Raw genomic sequence first — 16,877 nt, 5'->3', positions numbered from 1 at the left:
ACATGTGGCTGCGCACATGTGTTTACACACAGGTGTGGCTGTGCGCGCGTGTTTATGCACACGTGTGGCTGTGCACGTGTGTTTACGCACACATGTGGCTGTGCACGTGTTTACACACAGGTGTGGCTGTGCGCGTGTGTTTACGCACACATGTGGCTGTGCACATGTGTTTACACACAGGTGTGGCTGTGCGCGTGTGTTTATGCACACGTGTGGCTGTGCACGTGTGTTTATGCGTGGGGGCAGTGGCTCTTGCCTTGGAAAAGCCCTGTGCTCCTGGGGAAACTGAGGCACGCAGCCGCTCCCCGGCCCCGGCCGGCTCCCGCAGAGCTGGGCGGGGGGCCCGGGGGGCACAGGGGCTCGCTGGGCCGCAGTGGCCGGGGCCGAGGGTGCGGGGGGTCCCCGTCCCTCAGCGCTGCCCGCTCTCCTCCCGCCAGGAGCACGTCTACATCTACCTGCTGGATGGGGAAACCCGGCTGATCTGCGACGACCCCCCGCACGAGCTGCCGCCCGAGGGGAGGCTCAGGTGAGCCCCCGCCCTGCCCCGTCCTGTCCTGTCCTGTCCCTGTCCCGTCCCTGTCCCCAGCCCTGTCCTCGTCCTGTCCCCAGCCCCAGCCCCATCCCCATCCCTGTCCCCAGCCCTGTCCTCGTCCTGTCCCGTCCTGTTCCCATCCCATCCCTGTCCCCATCCCTGTCCCCTTCCCTGTCCCTGTCCTGTCCTGTCCTGTCCCCATCCCTGTCCCCATCCCTGTCCCTATCCCTGTCCCCGTCCTGTCCCGTCCTGTCCCCATCCCATCCCTGTCCCCAGCCCTGTCCCCGTCCTGTCCCATCCCTGTTCCAACACCCATCCCTGTCCTGCAGGGAGCTCCCTGGGAGCTTGGCACTGCCGTGGCAGGGGGCCACGCACGTGTGCACAGGGACACACACGCGTGTGCAGGGCCACAGGCATGCACAGAGCCACATGCGTGCGCAGGGACACACATGCATGCACAGGGCCACACACGTGTGCTCAGGGCCACACACGCATGCACAGGGACACACGTGTGCTCAGGGACACACATGCATGCACAGAGCCACACACGTGTGCACAGGGGCACACACATGTGCGCAGGGCCACAAGCATGCGCAGGGGCACACACGTCTCTGCAGGGACACACATGCATGCGCAGGGACACACACGTGCACACGGCCACACGCGTGCGCAAGGTGCAGTACGCGCGCAGGACACACACACACATGCACAGAGCCACACTCGCGTGTGCAAGGCGCTGAACGCGCGCAGGGGACACACACGTGTGCAGGGCCACACACGCATGCACAAGGCGCTGAACGCGTGCAGAGGACACACACGTGTGCGCAGGACCACACGCATGTGCAAGGTGCTGTACGCGCGCAGGGGACACACACACGTGCACAGAGCCACACATGCGTGCGCAAGGCACTGAATGCGCGCAGGGGACACACACGTGTGCGCAGGGTCACACACGCATGCGCAAGGCGCTGAACGCGCGCAGGGGACATACGTGCACAGAGCCACACGTGTGCGCAAGGCACTGTACGCGCGCAGAGGACACACACGTGTGCAGGGCCACACACGCATGCGCAAGGCGCTGAACGCGCACAGAGGACACACACACGTGCACAGGGCCCCACGCGTGCGCAAGGCGCTGTACGCGCACAGGGGACACACACGTGTGCGCAGCCACACGCGTGTGCAAGGCGCTGAACGCGCGCAGGGGACACACATGTGTGCACAGGGCCACACGCGTGCGCAAGGTGCTGTACGCGCGCAGGGGACACACGCATGCACAGGGCCACGCACACATGCAGAAGGCGCTGAACACGCGCAGGGGACACACACGTGTGCGTAGGGCCACACGCGTGCGCAAGGCGCTGAACGCGCGCAGGGGACACACACGTGTGCGCAGGGCCACACGCGTGCGCAAGGTGCTGTACGCGCGCAGGGGACACACACGCGTGCGCAAGGCGCTGAACGCGCGCAGGGGACACGCGTGCCGACGCGCGCTGTGCGGCCCTGCGGCCTGCCCCCTCCCCTGCTTGCAGGCCCCCTGCCCGCCGGGTGCCCTGCCCGGGGCCCGGTGCGTCCCCCCGGGCGGCGGCTCAGGGCGTCCCTGTCCCGGTCGCTGCAGGGATGCGGTGCGGAGGCAGAAGCGGCTGGAGTGCGGGGGGCTGCCCCCCGCCGAGCTCCCCGGCCGGCAGCTGGGGGCCCTGGCAGCACCCCTGGCCCCCGGCATGCAAGGTGGGGGCTGCGGGGGGGCTGGGGGGGCTGTGGGGGTGGGGGGGTGAATGGGTGGGCATAGGCGTGGATGGATGGGTGGGTGGGTGGGTGGAGAAGGATGGATGGGGAAGGATGGGTGGGTGGATGGATGGGAGAGTTGGTGGGTGGGTGGGTGGGTGGATGGATGGATGGATGCATGGATGGATGGGTGGATGGATGGGTGGATGAGAGAGTTGGTAGGTGGGTGAGTGGATGGATGGGTGGGGGCTGGATGGGTGGGCATACAGGTGGTTGGCGGGATGGATGGTGGGATAAATGGGTGGATGGGTGGTTGGATTGCTGGGTGGGTGCATGAATGGGCGGATTGCTGGGTGGGTGGATGGAGGGGTGGAGGGGACAAGAGGCGCACGGGTGGGTGACGGGAGCACATACAGGTGGATGGAAGCAGGATGGAGGGTGAGGGACAGGTGGGCATTGGGGCTGGTGGGTGCTGGGGGACAAGTAGGCGTGGAGGTGGACGGATGGATGGGTGGGTGGATGTGGGGGGGGTGGGTGGGAGGACGGCTGGGTGCGTGGGTGGGTGACGCATGGGGACATGGGGGGGCCATGCACCCCGAGGGCTCAGTGCCGCAGCCCCGGGCTGCCTCCGGTGCCCGCTCCGGACCGACCCTCTCTTGGCTTGCAGTGCTCATCATCCCGCTGGTGGACAAAGACAGCGGGGCCGTGGTGTGCGTCATCCTGGTGAGCGCGGGGACGTGGGCAGGGCTCTGGGGGACGGGGACGGGGCCCGGACACCGGGGTCCTCACGCCACAACCCCCCCAGGTACACTGCAGCCAGCTGAGCGACTCGGATGAGCAGAACCTGCGTGCACTGGAGAGACACGTGAGTGACCCCGGCTCGGCCGTGGGACCCGGCACTTGGGGACCTGCCACCCCTGTCCCCCAGCCCTCCTGTCCCTTGTCCCTTACGCCTCGCCTCGCAGACCCTGGTGGCGTACCGGCGCCTGCAAGCCCTGCAGAAGCTGCAGCCCTGGCCCCAGGTCAGCCTCTCCACCAGCTCCTCCCAGAACTCCTTGGCCAAGCCCGAGAAGGCGCCCGACAGCGGCTACAGTGACCTGGACTGCAAGATCCTGCAGCTCTGCGGTGAGGCTGGGGCGGGGGGCACCGGGGGGGTGCGCGGGCAGGGGGAAGCCGGGGTGCTGAGCCCCTCACGGCGCTCTCGCCCCTCGTGCAGGCGAGCTGTACGACCTGGATGCCGCCTCGCTCCAGCTCAAGGTCATCAACTATGTGAGTAGCTGCCCCGCTGGCCCCCCGCCTCGCCCCCGGCCCCAGGGCACAGCAGGGAGCCCTGTTTTATTGCCAAAAAAAGAGAAAATCCCCCAAAGCAAAGAAAAACCTCAAGCATCAGCTGCGCAGCCATCAGTAGTGACCAGAGTGAACAGCCTTGTCATAACCATCAATAGTCTTCAGAGTTAACAGTGCTACCTTAACCACAGAAACTCTAAAAGAGAATCTGTGGGTCCCCCTCCCGTGCTCTGCACAACCCTCAGTAGTGTCCAGAGTGAACAGCCTTGCCCTCACCATCAGTAGTCTCCAGAGTGAACCGGATCGGACACAGGGGAGAGGATCTAGGGGGGGCACCCTGCTGGCTGTGGCATGGTTGGGTGCCCTGCGCACAGGGAGGCAGAGGAGGGGCCAGATCCTGCCCTGGGGGGGCTTGGGGCAGGCTGGGGTGCTGACCCCCACCCCTCCGCCCCCAGCTGAAGCAGGAGACCCAGTCACTCTGTTGCTGCCTGCTGCTCGTCTCGGAGGACAACCACCAGCTCTTCTGCCAGGTGGGTGCCACCGGGCCGGTCCCCCCACCCCAACCCCCCGCCGTGGGGCCCGTGGGTCCCGTTGCACCCCCCGGGCACAGCTCCGTGGGGCTCAGCCACCCTCCCATGGCAGCTCACCCCCCCCCTCCCATCTCTTCCAGGTGGTGGGGGACCGCGTCCTCGAGGAGGAGATCAGCTTTTCGGTGAGCGGGGTGCAGGGGGGTGGCGAGGGGCGGGGGGGACAGCGGGGGGGACAGCGGGGCACCATGGGCTCACCCGTCCCCTCCACCCACAGCTCACCTTCGGGCGCCTGGGGCAGGTGGTGGAGGACAAGAAGTCCATCACCTTGAAGGACATCAGCGAGGTGGGTGCCAGCTCTCCTGCCTTGGCTGGGGACTGTGTGTCCCCTCCTGCCCCTGGGGACATGGTGTCCCCCGCGGTGTCCCCTGGGGCTTCCCGGGGAGGGGTTGGAGGTGACAATACCGGCCCCATCTCGCCTCCTCCCCGCAGGAGGAACACAAGCAGCTGAGCAGCATGTTGGGCTGCGAGGTCACCTCCATGCTCTGCGTCCCCGTCATCAGCCGGGCCACCTCCCAGGTGGTGGCATTGGCCTGCGCCTTCAACAAGCTGAGCAGGGAGAGGTGAGCAGCGGGGCAGGATCCGGCCCTCGCCCCATTGCCTCTGCCCTGAGCTGGAGCTGGTGGAGCATCATCTTTGCGGGTGGTGGAGCATCCATCTTTGGGGGTGGTGGAGCATCATCCATCTTTGGTGGTGGAGCATCCATCTTTGTGGGTGGTGGAGCATCATCTTTGGGGGTGGTGGAGCATCCATCTTTGGGGGTGGTGGAGCATCCATCTTTGGGGGTGGAGCATCATCTTTGGGCGTGGAGCATCATCTTTGGGGGTGGTGGAGCATCATCTTTGGGCGTGGAGCATCATCTTTGGGGGTGGTGGAGCATCCATCTTTGGGGGTAGTGGACCATTGTCACCATGGAGGAAGTGAGGGGACAAGCGTGGCGTAGGGACCAGTGGGGACAGGGGACTGAGGTGTCCCCCCCGCCATGGGGTCTGGCCCCCCCAGCTACACAGAGGCGGACGAGCACAAGATCCAGCACTGCTTCTGCTACACCTCCACGGTGCTCACCAGCACCTTGGCCTTCCAGAAGGAGCAGAAGCTGAAGTGCGAGTGCCAGGTGAGCGCCCGCGGGGCCGTGTCACGCCGGGCACACGCGTCTGCGTGTCCCGCCGGTTCCTGATGGCGTCCCCTCTGTCCCCGCCAGGCCCTGCTGCAGGTGGCGAAGAACCTCTTCACGCATTTGGGTAGGTGCACGCTGCAGGGAGCACCCATGCCATGGGTGGGGGACGGTGGCATCGGGGTCCCCTGTCCCCAGCCTGCGGGGACCTTGTCCCCTGCGCTGCCAGCCCTGGCCCTGCTGGAGGGTGGTGGCAGGAGGGCGGCCACGAGCCCGCGTGGAGCCTTGCTTGCACGGGTGCTGCAGGGCTGCACGCACGCACGTGGCGTGAGCAGAGAGCGCGGCGTGCGCTTAGAAACACGCGGTGCATGCATGCACTGCTGCAGGCCCACGCAGAGCTGCACGCACACATACTGATGCACACGTGCCCACGGCTGTGCGCGCACTGCTGTACACGTGTACGTACTGCTGCATGCAAGCATGCGCTGCTGCACACACACACTGCTGCATGCACACACGCACTGCTGCACATGCACTGCTGCACGCACATACATTGCTGCATGCACATACGCTGCTGCACACACACACATTGCTGCACGCATGTACGCTGCTGCACACACACATTGCTGCATGTGCATGCACTGCTGCGCATGCACACTGCTGCACACACACCCTTCTGCATGCACGCACACTGCTGCACATGCACACTGCTGCATGCGCACATGCACGCTGCTGCACACACACACACTGTGGCGCACACACATTGCTGCATGCACACACTGCTGCAGCCCAACCTGCACTGCTGCAGGCAAACACACGCTGCCGCACACACACACGCTGCTGCAGGAACACACGCCCTGCTGCGCACCTGCACCCCTGCAGTTCACGCCACACGCGAGCACGCCGCCGCATCGCACACGCTGTCGCCACACTTGCACGGGCTGCGTCACCCTTCAGCGTGCACGCATGCATGCACAGGCTGCGTGCAGACCCCGTCCCCCTGCGCTCCCTGGCCTTTCCCTGTGCTCCCGCAGCGGGGGGGTGCCGGCGCAGCCCACCCTTGGCGCAGGCTGAGCTGAGACCCCCTGCTTTCATCGCCCGAGTGGGGAGCTGGGGCGGGCGGCCGCCGCCTGGCTGGGGGCTCCCTGACCCCTTGCCCCCCTCCCCGCAGACGACGTCTCTGTGCTGCTCCAGGAGATCATCACGGAGGCCCGAAACCTCAGCAACGCCGAGATGTGAGTGGGCCCTGGCGTGGGCGGGGGGCGCGGGTGGGCGCCGGGACCCCCGTGGGTGCGAGCGGCCGCGGCGTCTCTTGCAGATGCTCCGTGTTCCTGCTGGACCGGCTCAGCCACGAGCTGGTGGCCAAGGTGTTTGACGGCGGCGTGGTGGACGACGAGGTGAGCGTGGGGACGAGGGGATGGAGTTTGGGGGGGCCCTGGGGTCCTGTCCCACCCCGGGCCGTGCCGGTGACCCCCGCGCCGTGCCCGCAGAGCTACGAGATCCGCATCCCCGCGGACCAGGGCATCGCCGGGCACGTGGCCACCACCGGCAAGATCCTCAACATCAAGGACGCCTACTCCCACCCGCTCTTCTACCGCGGGGTGGATGACAGCACCGGCTTCCGCACCAGGAACATCCTCTGCTTCCCCATCAAGAACGAGAGCCAGGGTGAGGGGGCACGGCCCCACCGGCGTGGGGGGCACCGCGCCGGCCCCCTGCCTGTGGGCGCGGGGCTGGCACCCCGCAAGGGCACGGCGCTGGCCCCAGCGCCTGGGCACGGTCCTGTCCCTGGCACATGGGCACGATTGTGGGCACCATCCTGTCCCCAGCATGTGGACATGGCCGTGTCCCCAGCGTGTGGGCACCATCCTGTCCCCAGCACCTGGGCACAGCACTGTCCCCAGCATGTGGGCACGATCCTGTCCCCAGCGTGTGGGCACCATCCTGTCCCTGGCACACGGGCACAGCACTGTCCCCAGCATGTGAATGTGATCTTGTCCCCAGCACGTGGGCATGATCCTGTCCTCAGCACATGGGCACAATCCTGTCCCCAGCACGTGGGCACAGCACTGTCCCCAACATGTGCGTAATCCCATCCCTGCCACATGGGCACAATCCTGTCCTCCGGCACTTGGGCACGATCCTGTCCCCAGCGTGTGGGCCTGATCCTGTCCCCAGCACACAGGCATGATCCTGTTCCCCAGCACATGGGCATGATCCTGTCCCCAAGATGTGGGTGCAATCCTGTCCCCAGCATGTGGGCCTGATCCTGTCCCCAGCACACGAGCACAATCCTGTTTCCCAGCATGTGGGCACGATCCTGTCCCCAGTACACGGGCACGATCCTGTTCCCAGTACAAGGGCACGATCCTGTTCCCCAGCATATGGTTACAGCACTGTCCCCAGTACATGGGCCTGATCCTGTCCCCAGCACACGGGCACGATCCTGTCCCCAGCATGTGGGCCTGATCCTGTCCCCAGCACACGAGCACAATCCTGTTTCCCAGCATGTGGGCACGATCCTGTCCCCAGTACACAGGCACGATCCTGTTCCCAGTACAAGGGCACGATCCTGTTCCCCAGCATATGGTTACAGCACTGTCCCCAGTACATGGGCCTGATCCTGTCCCCAGCACACGGGCACGATCCTGTCCCCAGCATGTGGGCACAATCCTGTCCCCAGTACACGGGCACGATCCTGCCCCCTGTCCCCCCCCCTGCTCCCAGAGGTCATCGGGGTGGCAGAGCTGGTCAACAAGATCAACGGCCCCTGGTTCAGCAAGTTCGACGAGGACCTGGCCACCGCCTTCTCCATCTACTGCGGCATCAGCATCGCCCACGTACGTGCCCAGGGGGGTCCCCAACCTGGGGGGGGGAGCGCAAGGGGACCCCTCTGCTCTGCCCCAGAGCCGGCCACAGCGCAGAGGGACAGGGATGGGGGGACGTGTGTGTGGTCCCTGTTCCATGGGGACAAGCGGTGGTGGCAATGGGATGGGGAGGGCACACGTGGGGAGCAAGGGTGTCCTGGGTGGGCCGGGGGGTGCTGGGGGGTTTTGGGGGGCCTGCCCACCCCCAGCACTCCGTACCCCCCTCCCGCCCCGCAGTCGCTGCTGTACAAGAAGGTGAACGAGGCGCAGTACCGCAGCCACCTGGCCAACGAGATGATGATGTACCACATGAAGGTGAGGTGGCACGGGGATGGGGATGGGGACACGAGCTGGGACCCCCCCGCCAGCGCGGTGCCCCGAGGTGGTGGCACGGGGCGGGTGGCCGTGACACCCCAGGGCTCTCTGCTCTTGCCGGGGCTGATGTGGCCCAGGGGACAGCTTGGGGACACCCTGGGGACCCGGTCACAGCGCGGGCCACCGGCGATGGCTCCCGCAGGTGTCGGACGATGAGTACACCAAGCTGCTGAGCGAGGGCATCCAGCCCGTGTCGACCATCGACCCCAACTTCGCCAGCTTCACCTACACGCCACGCTCGCTGCCTGAGGATGACACCTCCATGGTGAGGGCCACGGGGACAGTCCCCAACTGCCACCGTCCCCTGCCTGCCCTCGGTCGGGTCATTGTCGCCCCCTGCCACCCACGCCGTCCCCTCTGCAGGCCATCCTGAGCATGCTGCAGGACATGAACTTCATCAACAACTACAAGATGGACCGCCAGACGCTCACCAGGTGGGTCCCCCTCCCGGTCCCCGTCCCCATGCCCACCTGTGGGACCCCTGGGCAAGCAGGGGGTCCCTGGGGGGTGAAGACCCCCCCTCCTCATGGCCCTGTCCCCCCCCCGCCAGGTTCTGTCTGATGGTGAAGAAGGGCTACCGCGACCCCCCCTACCACAACTGGATGCACGCCTTCTCCGTCTCCCACTTCTGCTACCTGCTCTACAAGAACCTGGAGCTTGTCAACTACCTGGAGTAAGGCCAGGGACTGTCCCCATCCCTGTCGCTGTCCCCTGGCCCGGCCAGGGCTCTCCCTGCCCTCCCTCCTGCCTCAGTTTCCCTCCTCCCTCCCCCCCAGAGACATCGAGATCTTTGCCCTCTTCATCTCCTGCATGTGCCACGACCTGGACCACAGAGGCACCAATAACTCCTTCCAGGTGGCCTCGGTGAGCCGAGCCCGGCGCTGGGACGTGCGCGGGCGGGGGGGACGGGGACGGGGACGGGGACAGAGCTTGGCACGGGGTCTTCGCCCCCGCGGCTCCGTCACTCCGGCCGCTCTGCCTTGCAGAAATCGGTCCTGGCTGCTCTGTACAGCTCGGAGGGCTCCGTCATGGAGGTAAGGTCACCCCCCAAATCCTCCCCCTGCCCGCTCCGGGGCTCCGGCTGTGGGGCAGCATCCCTGCCTGCACCCTGCCTGCTCCCACCGCCCCGGCTTCTCCCGCAGAGGCATCACTTCGCCCAAGCCATCGCCATCCTCAACAGCCAGGGCTGCAACATCTTCGACCACTTCTCCCGCAAGGTGAACCCCCAACCTTGGCACCTCTCCCATGCCCCCCCCCCCCCCCGCCTGGGCTGAGCCCCCTCATCCCCTCCAGACCCCAGCTCCCCATCCCTGGATCCGGCCCTTGGGATGCAGGGGCTGGCAGGGGCACGGAGCCGCTGACGGCAGCTGCCTTGCCTGGCCCTGCAGGACTACCAGCGCATGCTGGACCTCATGAGGGACATCATCTTGGCCACCGACCTGGCCCACCACCTGCGCATCTTCAAGGACCTCCAGAAGATGGCAGAAGGTGAAGCTCCTGTGCTTGGGGTTGGGGATGTGGTGGGAACTCATCCCACCAAGGCTGGGAAGCGGCACGGCAGGTCGCGGCTGTCCCCAAAGTCCTCGTGTAGGGGGTGATGGGGGTTGTGGGGCTCCTTCCCGAGCCCCCCACCCCAACCCCTGCCCCGCTCCCTGCCCGGCAGTGGGCTACGACCCCAAGAACAAGCAGCACCGCAGCCTGCTGCTCTGCCTGCTCATGACCTCCTGCGACCTCTCCGACCAGACCAAGGGCTGGAAGACCACCAGGAAGATCGCGGTGAGTGCCGTGCCATGGGGCCGACACCCTGAATGCCACCCCACCCCCGGCACCCGCACATCCGCATGCCCCTCACAGTGGCATCGTGCCCCATAGAGGGGGTCCCTCCATGCAGGGACCCCTTGACCACGCAGCAGCCCCTCCATGCCGGGAGCGTGTCCCTGCCCAAGGCAGAACCGTTCCCCTGCAGCCATGGCGAGGGGTCCGGAGGGCAGGCGGGGTGGGGGGGTCACCCTGGCCGTGGACCCCTCCGTGCTGACAGCCTGTCCCTTGCAGGAGCTGATCTACAAGGAGTTCTTCTCCCAGGGTGACCTGGTAGGTAGCACCAGGGCTTGGGGCAGGGTTGGGCTTGGCCAACGCTCTTGGCAAGCACCGAGGGGGCTCGGATGAGATGGGGGAGGCTGGACAGGGAGGTCTTGCCTGGGAATGGGGAGGGAACGGCCACCGGCATTGACCTCCCCTTGCCACCGCTGCAGGAGAAAGCCATGGGCAACCGCCCGCTGGAGATGATGGACCGGGAGAAAGCCTACATCCCCGAGCTGCAGATCAGCTTCATGGAGCACATCGCCATGCCCATCTACAAGTGAGCCCCAAGGGCTGGCGCCGGGGTGGGGGGAGCCCCCTCCCACGACAGGGTGGGACGCGGGGTGCTGGGCAGGGGGTCCTGCAGATGCTAGGGGGGTTTCCAAGCCGTGGGGATGGGGGGAGCGGGGTTGCACCCATCTAAGGGGGTGCAGCCCCATGCTGATGGGGTGCCGCCCCCCAGGTTGCTGCAGGACCTCTTCCCCAAGGCGGCGGAGCTCTACGAGAGGGTGGCCAGCAACCGGGAGCAGTGGACGAAGGTCTCCCACAAATTCACCATCCGGGGGTTGCCCAGTAACAACTCCCTGGACTTTCTGGATGAGGAATACGACCCGCAGGCCCCTGACCCCCAGCTCAACGGCTGCCTGGAGCCCGAGGGGGGGCAGGCCGAGGCGGGGGCCGAGTGAGGGGGCGACGGGGGGGCCGGGCCAGGGCTGGGGGCCATGAGCATCCCCAACCCTCATCCCCCAGCCCATCGGGAGGAGGTTTGGGGGGACATCAGTGACTCCGGACCACAACGGTGAGGTCCTTCCCCACCGGTGGGTGACTGTCCCCTCCCTCCGGGGCAGGTATTCAGGTGTCCCCTCCACCCGGTGGTCCCCGGACCCCTCTTTGCTGGGACTCTGCCTCGGTGGCCAGGGACACAGGGGGGACACGGGGGGGGCTGGGGGATGTATGTGCTTTAAACTGCCTTAAGGCTGCAGGTCCTGTCCCCACGAGGTGACAGCGGGGACGATGTCCTCGGTGGAAGCACCCCCAGAGGGGTCGTCCCCCTGGAATGGGGCTGCGGGTTGGCGGGGGTCAGCGGGACAGAGGAGGGTGGCGCGGGGCAGGCTGGCGAGGGGAGCGCTGGGGGGGTGGGGGCTGCAGGGCACGGGGGAGTCCCCGTGGACCCCAGAGAGGGGCATGAGGCTGTGGGAGGGGGGCTGGGAGGTCTGAGGACAGAGGAGTCAGGATCAGGCCCACGGAAGGAGGCTCACTCTGGCTGGAGGAGGGAAGAGGCACCCGGAGCGGGATGGCCTTGGCCATGGCCATCGGGGTGCTCTGCCCGCATCCCCTGCCGGGTCCTGCCAGACCGGCCCCCGCACGCCGCAGCTCCTGCCTCTTCCCAGCAGCTGCTGAGCATCCCTTGGCTAAAAGACCCCCCTGGGGACCCCCAGACCCGCTGAGCCGTGTCCCGCACCCAGCCTGCTCCCACGCAGCCACGTCCCCTGCAAGGGCTACATGCGTGCCAGGGCTGGGGGGCTCCTGCTTTGCACGCACGGGGGGGCTGCGCTCCCATAGGGACACCACCGAGGGTCCGGTTCCCACCGTGTCCCCAGTGCATGGGTGTTTCTTTGGCTTGGCACCATGGTGCCCACCCAGGAGCCTTCTCTCTGCAAGCGGCCGCACCGGTGACCAACATGTCCATGAGCATCCCCACCTTGCAGTGGCTTCACAACTCCTGCCATACTGACCACCATGCATGGACCCTGCCATTGTCCCATGGTCCCTCTGGTCCTGCAGACCACCATGCATGGACCTTGATGGTCTCCTGCTGTCCCTCTGATCCTGCAGACCACCATGCATGGACCCTGATGGTCTCCTGTGGCCCTTCTGATCCCATCAACTGCCATGCATGGACCCTGCCATCCTCCTGTGGACCCTCTGGTCCTACAGACCACCTATTGACTGCCATGCATGGACCCTGCCATTGTCCCATAGACCATTATGCATGGACGGTGGTGGCTTCCTGTGGTCACCCTGGACCTATTGACTGCCATGCATGGACCCTGCCATTGTCCCATGGTCCCTCTGGTCCTGCAGACCACCATGCATGGACCCTGATGGTCTCCTGCTGTCCCTCTGATCCTGCAGACCACCATGCATGGACCTTGATGGTCTCCTGCTGTCCCTCTGATCCTGCAGACCACCATGCATGGACCTTGATGGTCTCCTGCTGTCCCTCTGATCCTGCAGACCACCATGCATGGACCCTGATGGTCTCCTGCAGTCCTTCTGATCCCATCAACTGCCATGCATGGACCCTGCCATCCTCCTGTGGTCACTCTGGTCCCGCTGACTGCCATGCATGGACCTTACCATCCTCCCATAGACCTTCTGGTCCTACAGACCACCTATTGACTGCCATGCATGGACCCTGCCATTGTCCCATGGTCCCACAGACCATTAAGCATGGATGGTGGTGGCCTCCTGTGGTCACTCTGGTCCCGCTGACTGTGATGCATGGACCTTACCATCCTCCCATGGACCTTCTGGTCCTACAGACCACCATGCATGGACAGTAATGGCCTCCTGTGGTCCCTCTGATCCTACTTAGTGTCATGCATGGATCCTGCTGGCCTCCCCGTGGTCCCTCTGGCCATGCATGGACCCTGCTGGTCTCTCACCATCGCTCCTGCCCTGCTGACTGCCATGCATGAGCCCTGCCATTGTCCTGTGGTCCCTCTGGTCCTACAGACCACCGTGCATGGATGGTGATGGCCTCCTGTAGTCCCTCTGGTCCTACTGAGCACCGTGCATGGGCAGTGATGGCCTCCTGTGGTCCCTCTGGTCTTACCGAGCACCATGCATGGGTGGTGATGTTCTCCAGTGGTTGCTCTGGACCTGTTGACTGCCATGCATGGACCCTGCCATTGTCCCATCGTCCCTCTGGTCCTGCAGACCACCATGCATGGATGGTGGTGGCCTCCTGTGGTCCCTCTGGTCCTGCAGACCACCATGCATGGATGGTGATGGCCTGTGGTCCCTCCTGTCCTACCGACCACCGTGCACGGGCCCTGCTGGCCTCCCCATGGTCCCTCCAGTCCCACAACCCACCGTGTGAGGACCCCCTCAGCCCTGGGGGCTCTGCTCAACCAGCCCTGCAGGGTCCCTCCAGCTGTGCGCAACCCAGGTCTGTGTCACCCCAACCAAAGCCACCCGAAACACCCACGAGCGGGGGAAGCAGGGCAGGGTGACCCCCCGCCAGCAGCTCGCCTTGTTGGGATTGAGCCGAAGGAGGGGCCGGGGATGAGGGTGGATGCTGAGTCCCGAGGGACTGGGGTGCGCTGAGCCCCCCGGCTGCATCATCCGGCTGCTGGGCTCGCCGTCGCGGCAGGCGAAGGCGATGGAAACGGCACGGTGAACCGGCGCTGCCGAGGTTGGTCCTGCCAGGGTCGGTCCCACCAGGGTCAAGGGCAGCCCAGGTGCAGCCATGGGGCCGTTCACCGCCCCATCCCCGCGCCCAGCCCCGGCAGTGCCGCAGCGGGTCCCCGTGGCACGGCGATGCTCCCGGCGCGGCGGGTCCCTCCCGGATTTGGGCTGTGGGGCGGCCGTTCCTCTCGTCCGTACGCGACGCCTCGCCTGTTTGCTCGGGGTACCCGGCGCGTGTCTGCGGGAGCAGCGGGGGCCCCCAAAGCCGAGCTGCTCCCCGGGGATGAAGTGAACTGAATTCCTTTTGCCTTACCTACTCGGAGATGCCTTTAGCGCGATGCTTTGCCCAAACCCCGGTAGGACCCGCCCAGCGACCACGTCCGGCTGCTGGCCCATGGCTTCGCCTACGAGACCCCCCTCGAGCCCTTCTCCCCAGTCCCCACACCGCCATGCAGGGACACGGGGGGACAGGGATGGTCCCAGCAGGGAGCAACTCCCCAAACTGCAAGAGGAGGAAGGCGGCTCCAAGCCCCGGCGCGATGCCGGCATGGCCGTGCCACCACCGTGCCGGCGGGCACAACCGCTCCCAGCCCGCTGCCAATCCAGGCTCAGGGTCTCGCCATCCTAAACTGGTGCCGATGGCTGTGGGAGGGGGGGTCCTGCGCTGGGGTGCCGCATCCCGGGTGCCACGCCGTGGGGGACACGCGGGGATGCCCGGTTCCCAGCTGTAGCCCACTTTTCCAGCCCCCGCCGCTGGTGTGCGTAGGTGGTCGATGCTTTCCCGGCTCCCGCCCCTGTACATACCCCTGTGGATACTGGGGAGCGCGGCCGGCACTCGGCCCGGCTCCCCCATGAGCGTGCACAGGCGTGCGCGGGCGTGCAAAACCTCCTCCGGCTTTTCTGTCCTCCCCTCTCGCGGCGCTGGTTGTTCTGGGCTCCAGCGGAGCCCGAGGAGGAGACGACTCTTCTCCTTCTCCTTCTTCTTCTTCTCCTCCTTCTTCCTCTTTTTTTTTTTTTTGGTGGGTTTCGGTTTTCCTAAATAAATTTCATACGTCGATCTCCCCGCGGCGGGTCGCTGGGTGCCTCGTGTCGGGGGGCCCAGGGGATTCTCCGGGGGTGTCCTCAAGGATGCGCAGCGGCACCAGGGAGGGACAACTTGTGTTTGGGGGTGAACCTGACCGTGCCGGAGCCGCGCGGGGCGGCAGCAGGCACCCACCCTGGGGTGCTCCAGCCCCCTGGGATGCTCCAGCCCCCCGGGATGCTCCAATGCCCCAGGACGCAGCGGCCCCCCGGGATGCTCTGTTCCCCCCCCCACACCCAATGCCGTGTTCCCTCCTGGAATGTTCCAGACCCCCAGGATGCTCCAATCCCCTGGGATGCTCCAGCATCCCCAGGATGCTCGGATCCCCTGAGATGCTCTGCACCTCCCAGGATGATCCCTTGGGATGCTCCAGCCCCCCAGGATGCTCTGGACCCCCCCCCCCCCCCCGCCCAATGCCCTGTTCCCTCCTGGAATGTTCTGGACCCCCAGGATGCTCTGGCCCCCGAGATGCTCTGATCCCCCAAGATGCTCCAATCCCCCGGGATGCTCCAGACCCCTGGGATGCTCTGCACCTCCCAGGATGATCCCTTGGGATGCTCCAGACCCCTGGGATGCTCTGCACCTCCCAGGACGATCCCTTGGGATGATCGAGGCCCCACCAGGATGCACCAATCCCTTGGGATACTCTGACCCCCTGGAACGCTCCAGAGCCCGAGGGTGCTCTGCTGGACCCCCAGCCCCTGCCCCTGCTCCCAGCCCTGGGCTGGGACCCCCCCACGACTGACACTGGGTCAGGATCCGGCCCCAGTTGGGTCCCCTCTGTACCCAGCCCGGTCCTGGGCTGTGCTGGGATGCAACAGGATGAGAGGATCCCACCAGGACAGGATTCCCAGCCCCACCCCACGCAGGATCCCACCAGCACTGGGATCCCTCAGCCAGGAGGGCAGGATGTGGCCGGCCCAGGACCCCGCGCTGCATGGCCACGATGTGCCCCGAGTCCCCCGTGGGTCCTTTCGCCCAGCACCCCGGGCTGCAGGGGGGCAGGATCCGACCCTGGGCTGCTCCTCTAGGCCCAGCAGCCCTCCCTGCCGCCCCGAGCAGAGCTCAGCTCTGCCCATCGCCGTCGCATCAGGGCTGTGCCTTTCATCCCAGCTCCGGGCCCGACGAGCCGCCCCGCTAACCAGCGGTTCCTTACCCAGGATCACCGCAGCACCTTCATCCCGGCCCACGCCGGTGCCTTCATCCCGGGCAGCGCAGGTGCCTTCATCCCGGACAGCACCGGTGCCTTCATCCTGGGCAGTGCCGGTGCCTTCATCCCAGCCCGCACCAGTGCCTTCATCCCGGGTGGTGCTGGTGCCTTCATCCCAGCCCGCACCGATGCCTTCATCCCGGGCAGCGGCGTTTAAGGCCGGAGGAAAATGCCCCGGAGGCTTCGACGCTGGCACGTGCCGGTGCTGGGAGAGCTGCTGAAATCGGGGTGCAAAACTGCAAAAACTGTCAAGCACCCCCCCCCCCCCGCTCCTGGCCACGGTTAAACCCGCAGCAGAGCCCAGAGCCAGCCCCGGGATCAAATCTTGCGCGTTGGCTTTAGCGCAGAGCCAGTCCCGGCGCGGGGTTCGGTGCTGCGGGGGGCACCGGCAGCATTTGGGGTCCCCGGCCATGAGCTTCCCCGGTGGCCCCGCGCCCTCGGCGACGTCCCGTTGCCTTCCTGGGGGCACGTGGGGTGCCGCGGCCCCCTGCCACCCATCTCGCCCCTCACCCCGGCCTCGGGGCTGTCCCCCCGTGTCTCTCGGCCAGCGCTTTCTGTCTGTCTGTCCGTCCTCAGGAGGACGCTGGGGTGGGTGCCCCGCGCGGC

At 66.4% G+C, this 16,877-nt stretch overlaps 1 protein-coding gene across 1 annotated transcript in view; it reads left to right on the top strand.

Annotated features, from left to right (window-relative positions):
- The window catches only part of PDE2A (phosphodiesterase 2A), a 58,254-nt gene extending 43,212 nt beyond the window's left edge, over positions 1-15,042 (top strand). The window contains exons 4-31 of the mRNA XM_087757315.1: positions 438-526; positions 2,151-2,260; positions 2,925-2,980; positions 3,063-3,122; positions 3,223-3,382; positions 3,474-3,526; positions 4,000-4,074; positions 4,215-4,256; positions 4,349-4,417; positions 4,564-4,694; positions 5,134-5,245; positions 5,333-5,372; positions 6,417-6,480; positions 6,564-6,642; positions 6,736-6,913; positions 7,973-8,085; positions 8,350-8,427; positions 8,630-8,752; positions 8,851-8,921; positions 9,038-9,160; positions 9,264-9,351; positions 9,474-9,521; positions 9,630-9,704; positions 9,876-9,975; positions 10,151-10,263; positions 10,540-10,578; positions 10,740-10,846; positions 11,030-15,042. Of these exons, the coding sequence (XP_087613441.1) occupies positions 438-526; positions 2,151-2,260; positions 2,925-2,980; positions 3,063-3,122; positions 3,223-3,382; positions 3,474-3,526; positions 4,000-4,074; positions 4,215-4,256; positions 4,349-4,417; positions 4,564-4,694; positions 5,134-5,245; positions 5,333-5,372; positions 6,417-6,480; positions 6,564-6,642; positions 6,736-6,913; positions 7,973-8,085; positions 8,350-8,427; positions 8,630-8,752; positions 8,851-8,921; positions 9,038-9,160; positions 9,264-9,351; positions 9,474-9,521; positions 9,630-9,704; positions 9,876-9,975; positions 10,151-10,263; positions 10,540-10,578; positions 10,740-10,846; positions 11,030-11,252 (2,619 nt within the window). The 3' untranslated portion in view covers positions 11,253-15,042. The remainder of the gene's footprint in view (positions 1-437; positions 527-2,150; positions 2,261-2,924; positions 2,981-3,062; positions 3,123-3,222; positions 3,383-3,473; positions 3,527-3,999; positions 4,075-4,214; positions 4,257-4,348; positions 4,418-4,563; positions 4,695-5,133; positions 5,246-5,332; positions 5,373-6,416; positions 6,481-6,563; positions 6,643-6,735; positions 6,914-7,972; positions 8,086-8,349; positions 8,428-8,629; positions 8,753-8,850; positions 8,922-9,037; positions 9,161-9,263; positions 9,352-9,473; positions 9,522-9,629; positions 9,705-9,875; positions 9,976-10,150; positions 10,264-10,539; positions 10,579-10,739; positions 10,847-11,029) is intronic.
- The last annotated feature ends 1,835 nt before the right edge of the window (positions 15,043-16,877 follow it).

This window comes from Nipponia nippon, unplaced genomic scaffold, assembly GCF_047370975.1.
Source record: "Nipponia nippon isolate SJK-2023a ecotype South Korea unplaced genomic scaffold, ASM4737097v1 scaffold_2, whole genome shotgun sequence".
NCBI lineage: Eukaryota > Metazoa > Chordata > Aves > Pelecaniformes > Threskiornithidae > Nipponia > Nipponia nippon.
Note: the sequence above shows the minus strand (reverse complement) of the source record. Positions and strands in the feature narration are given on the sequence as shown.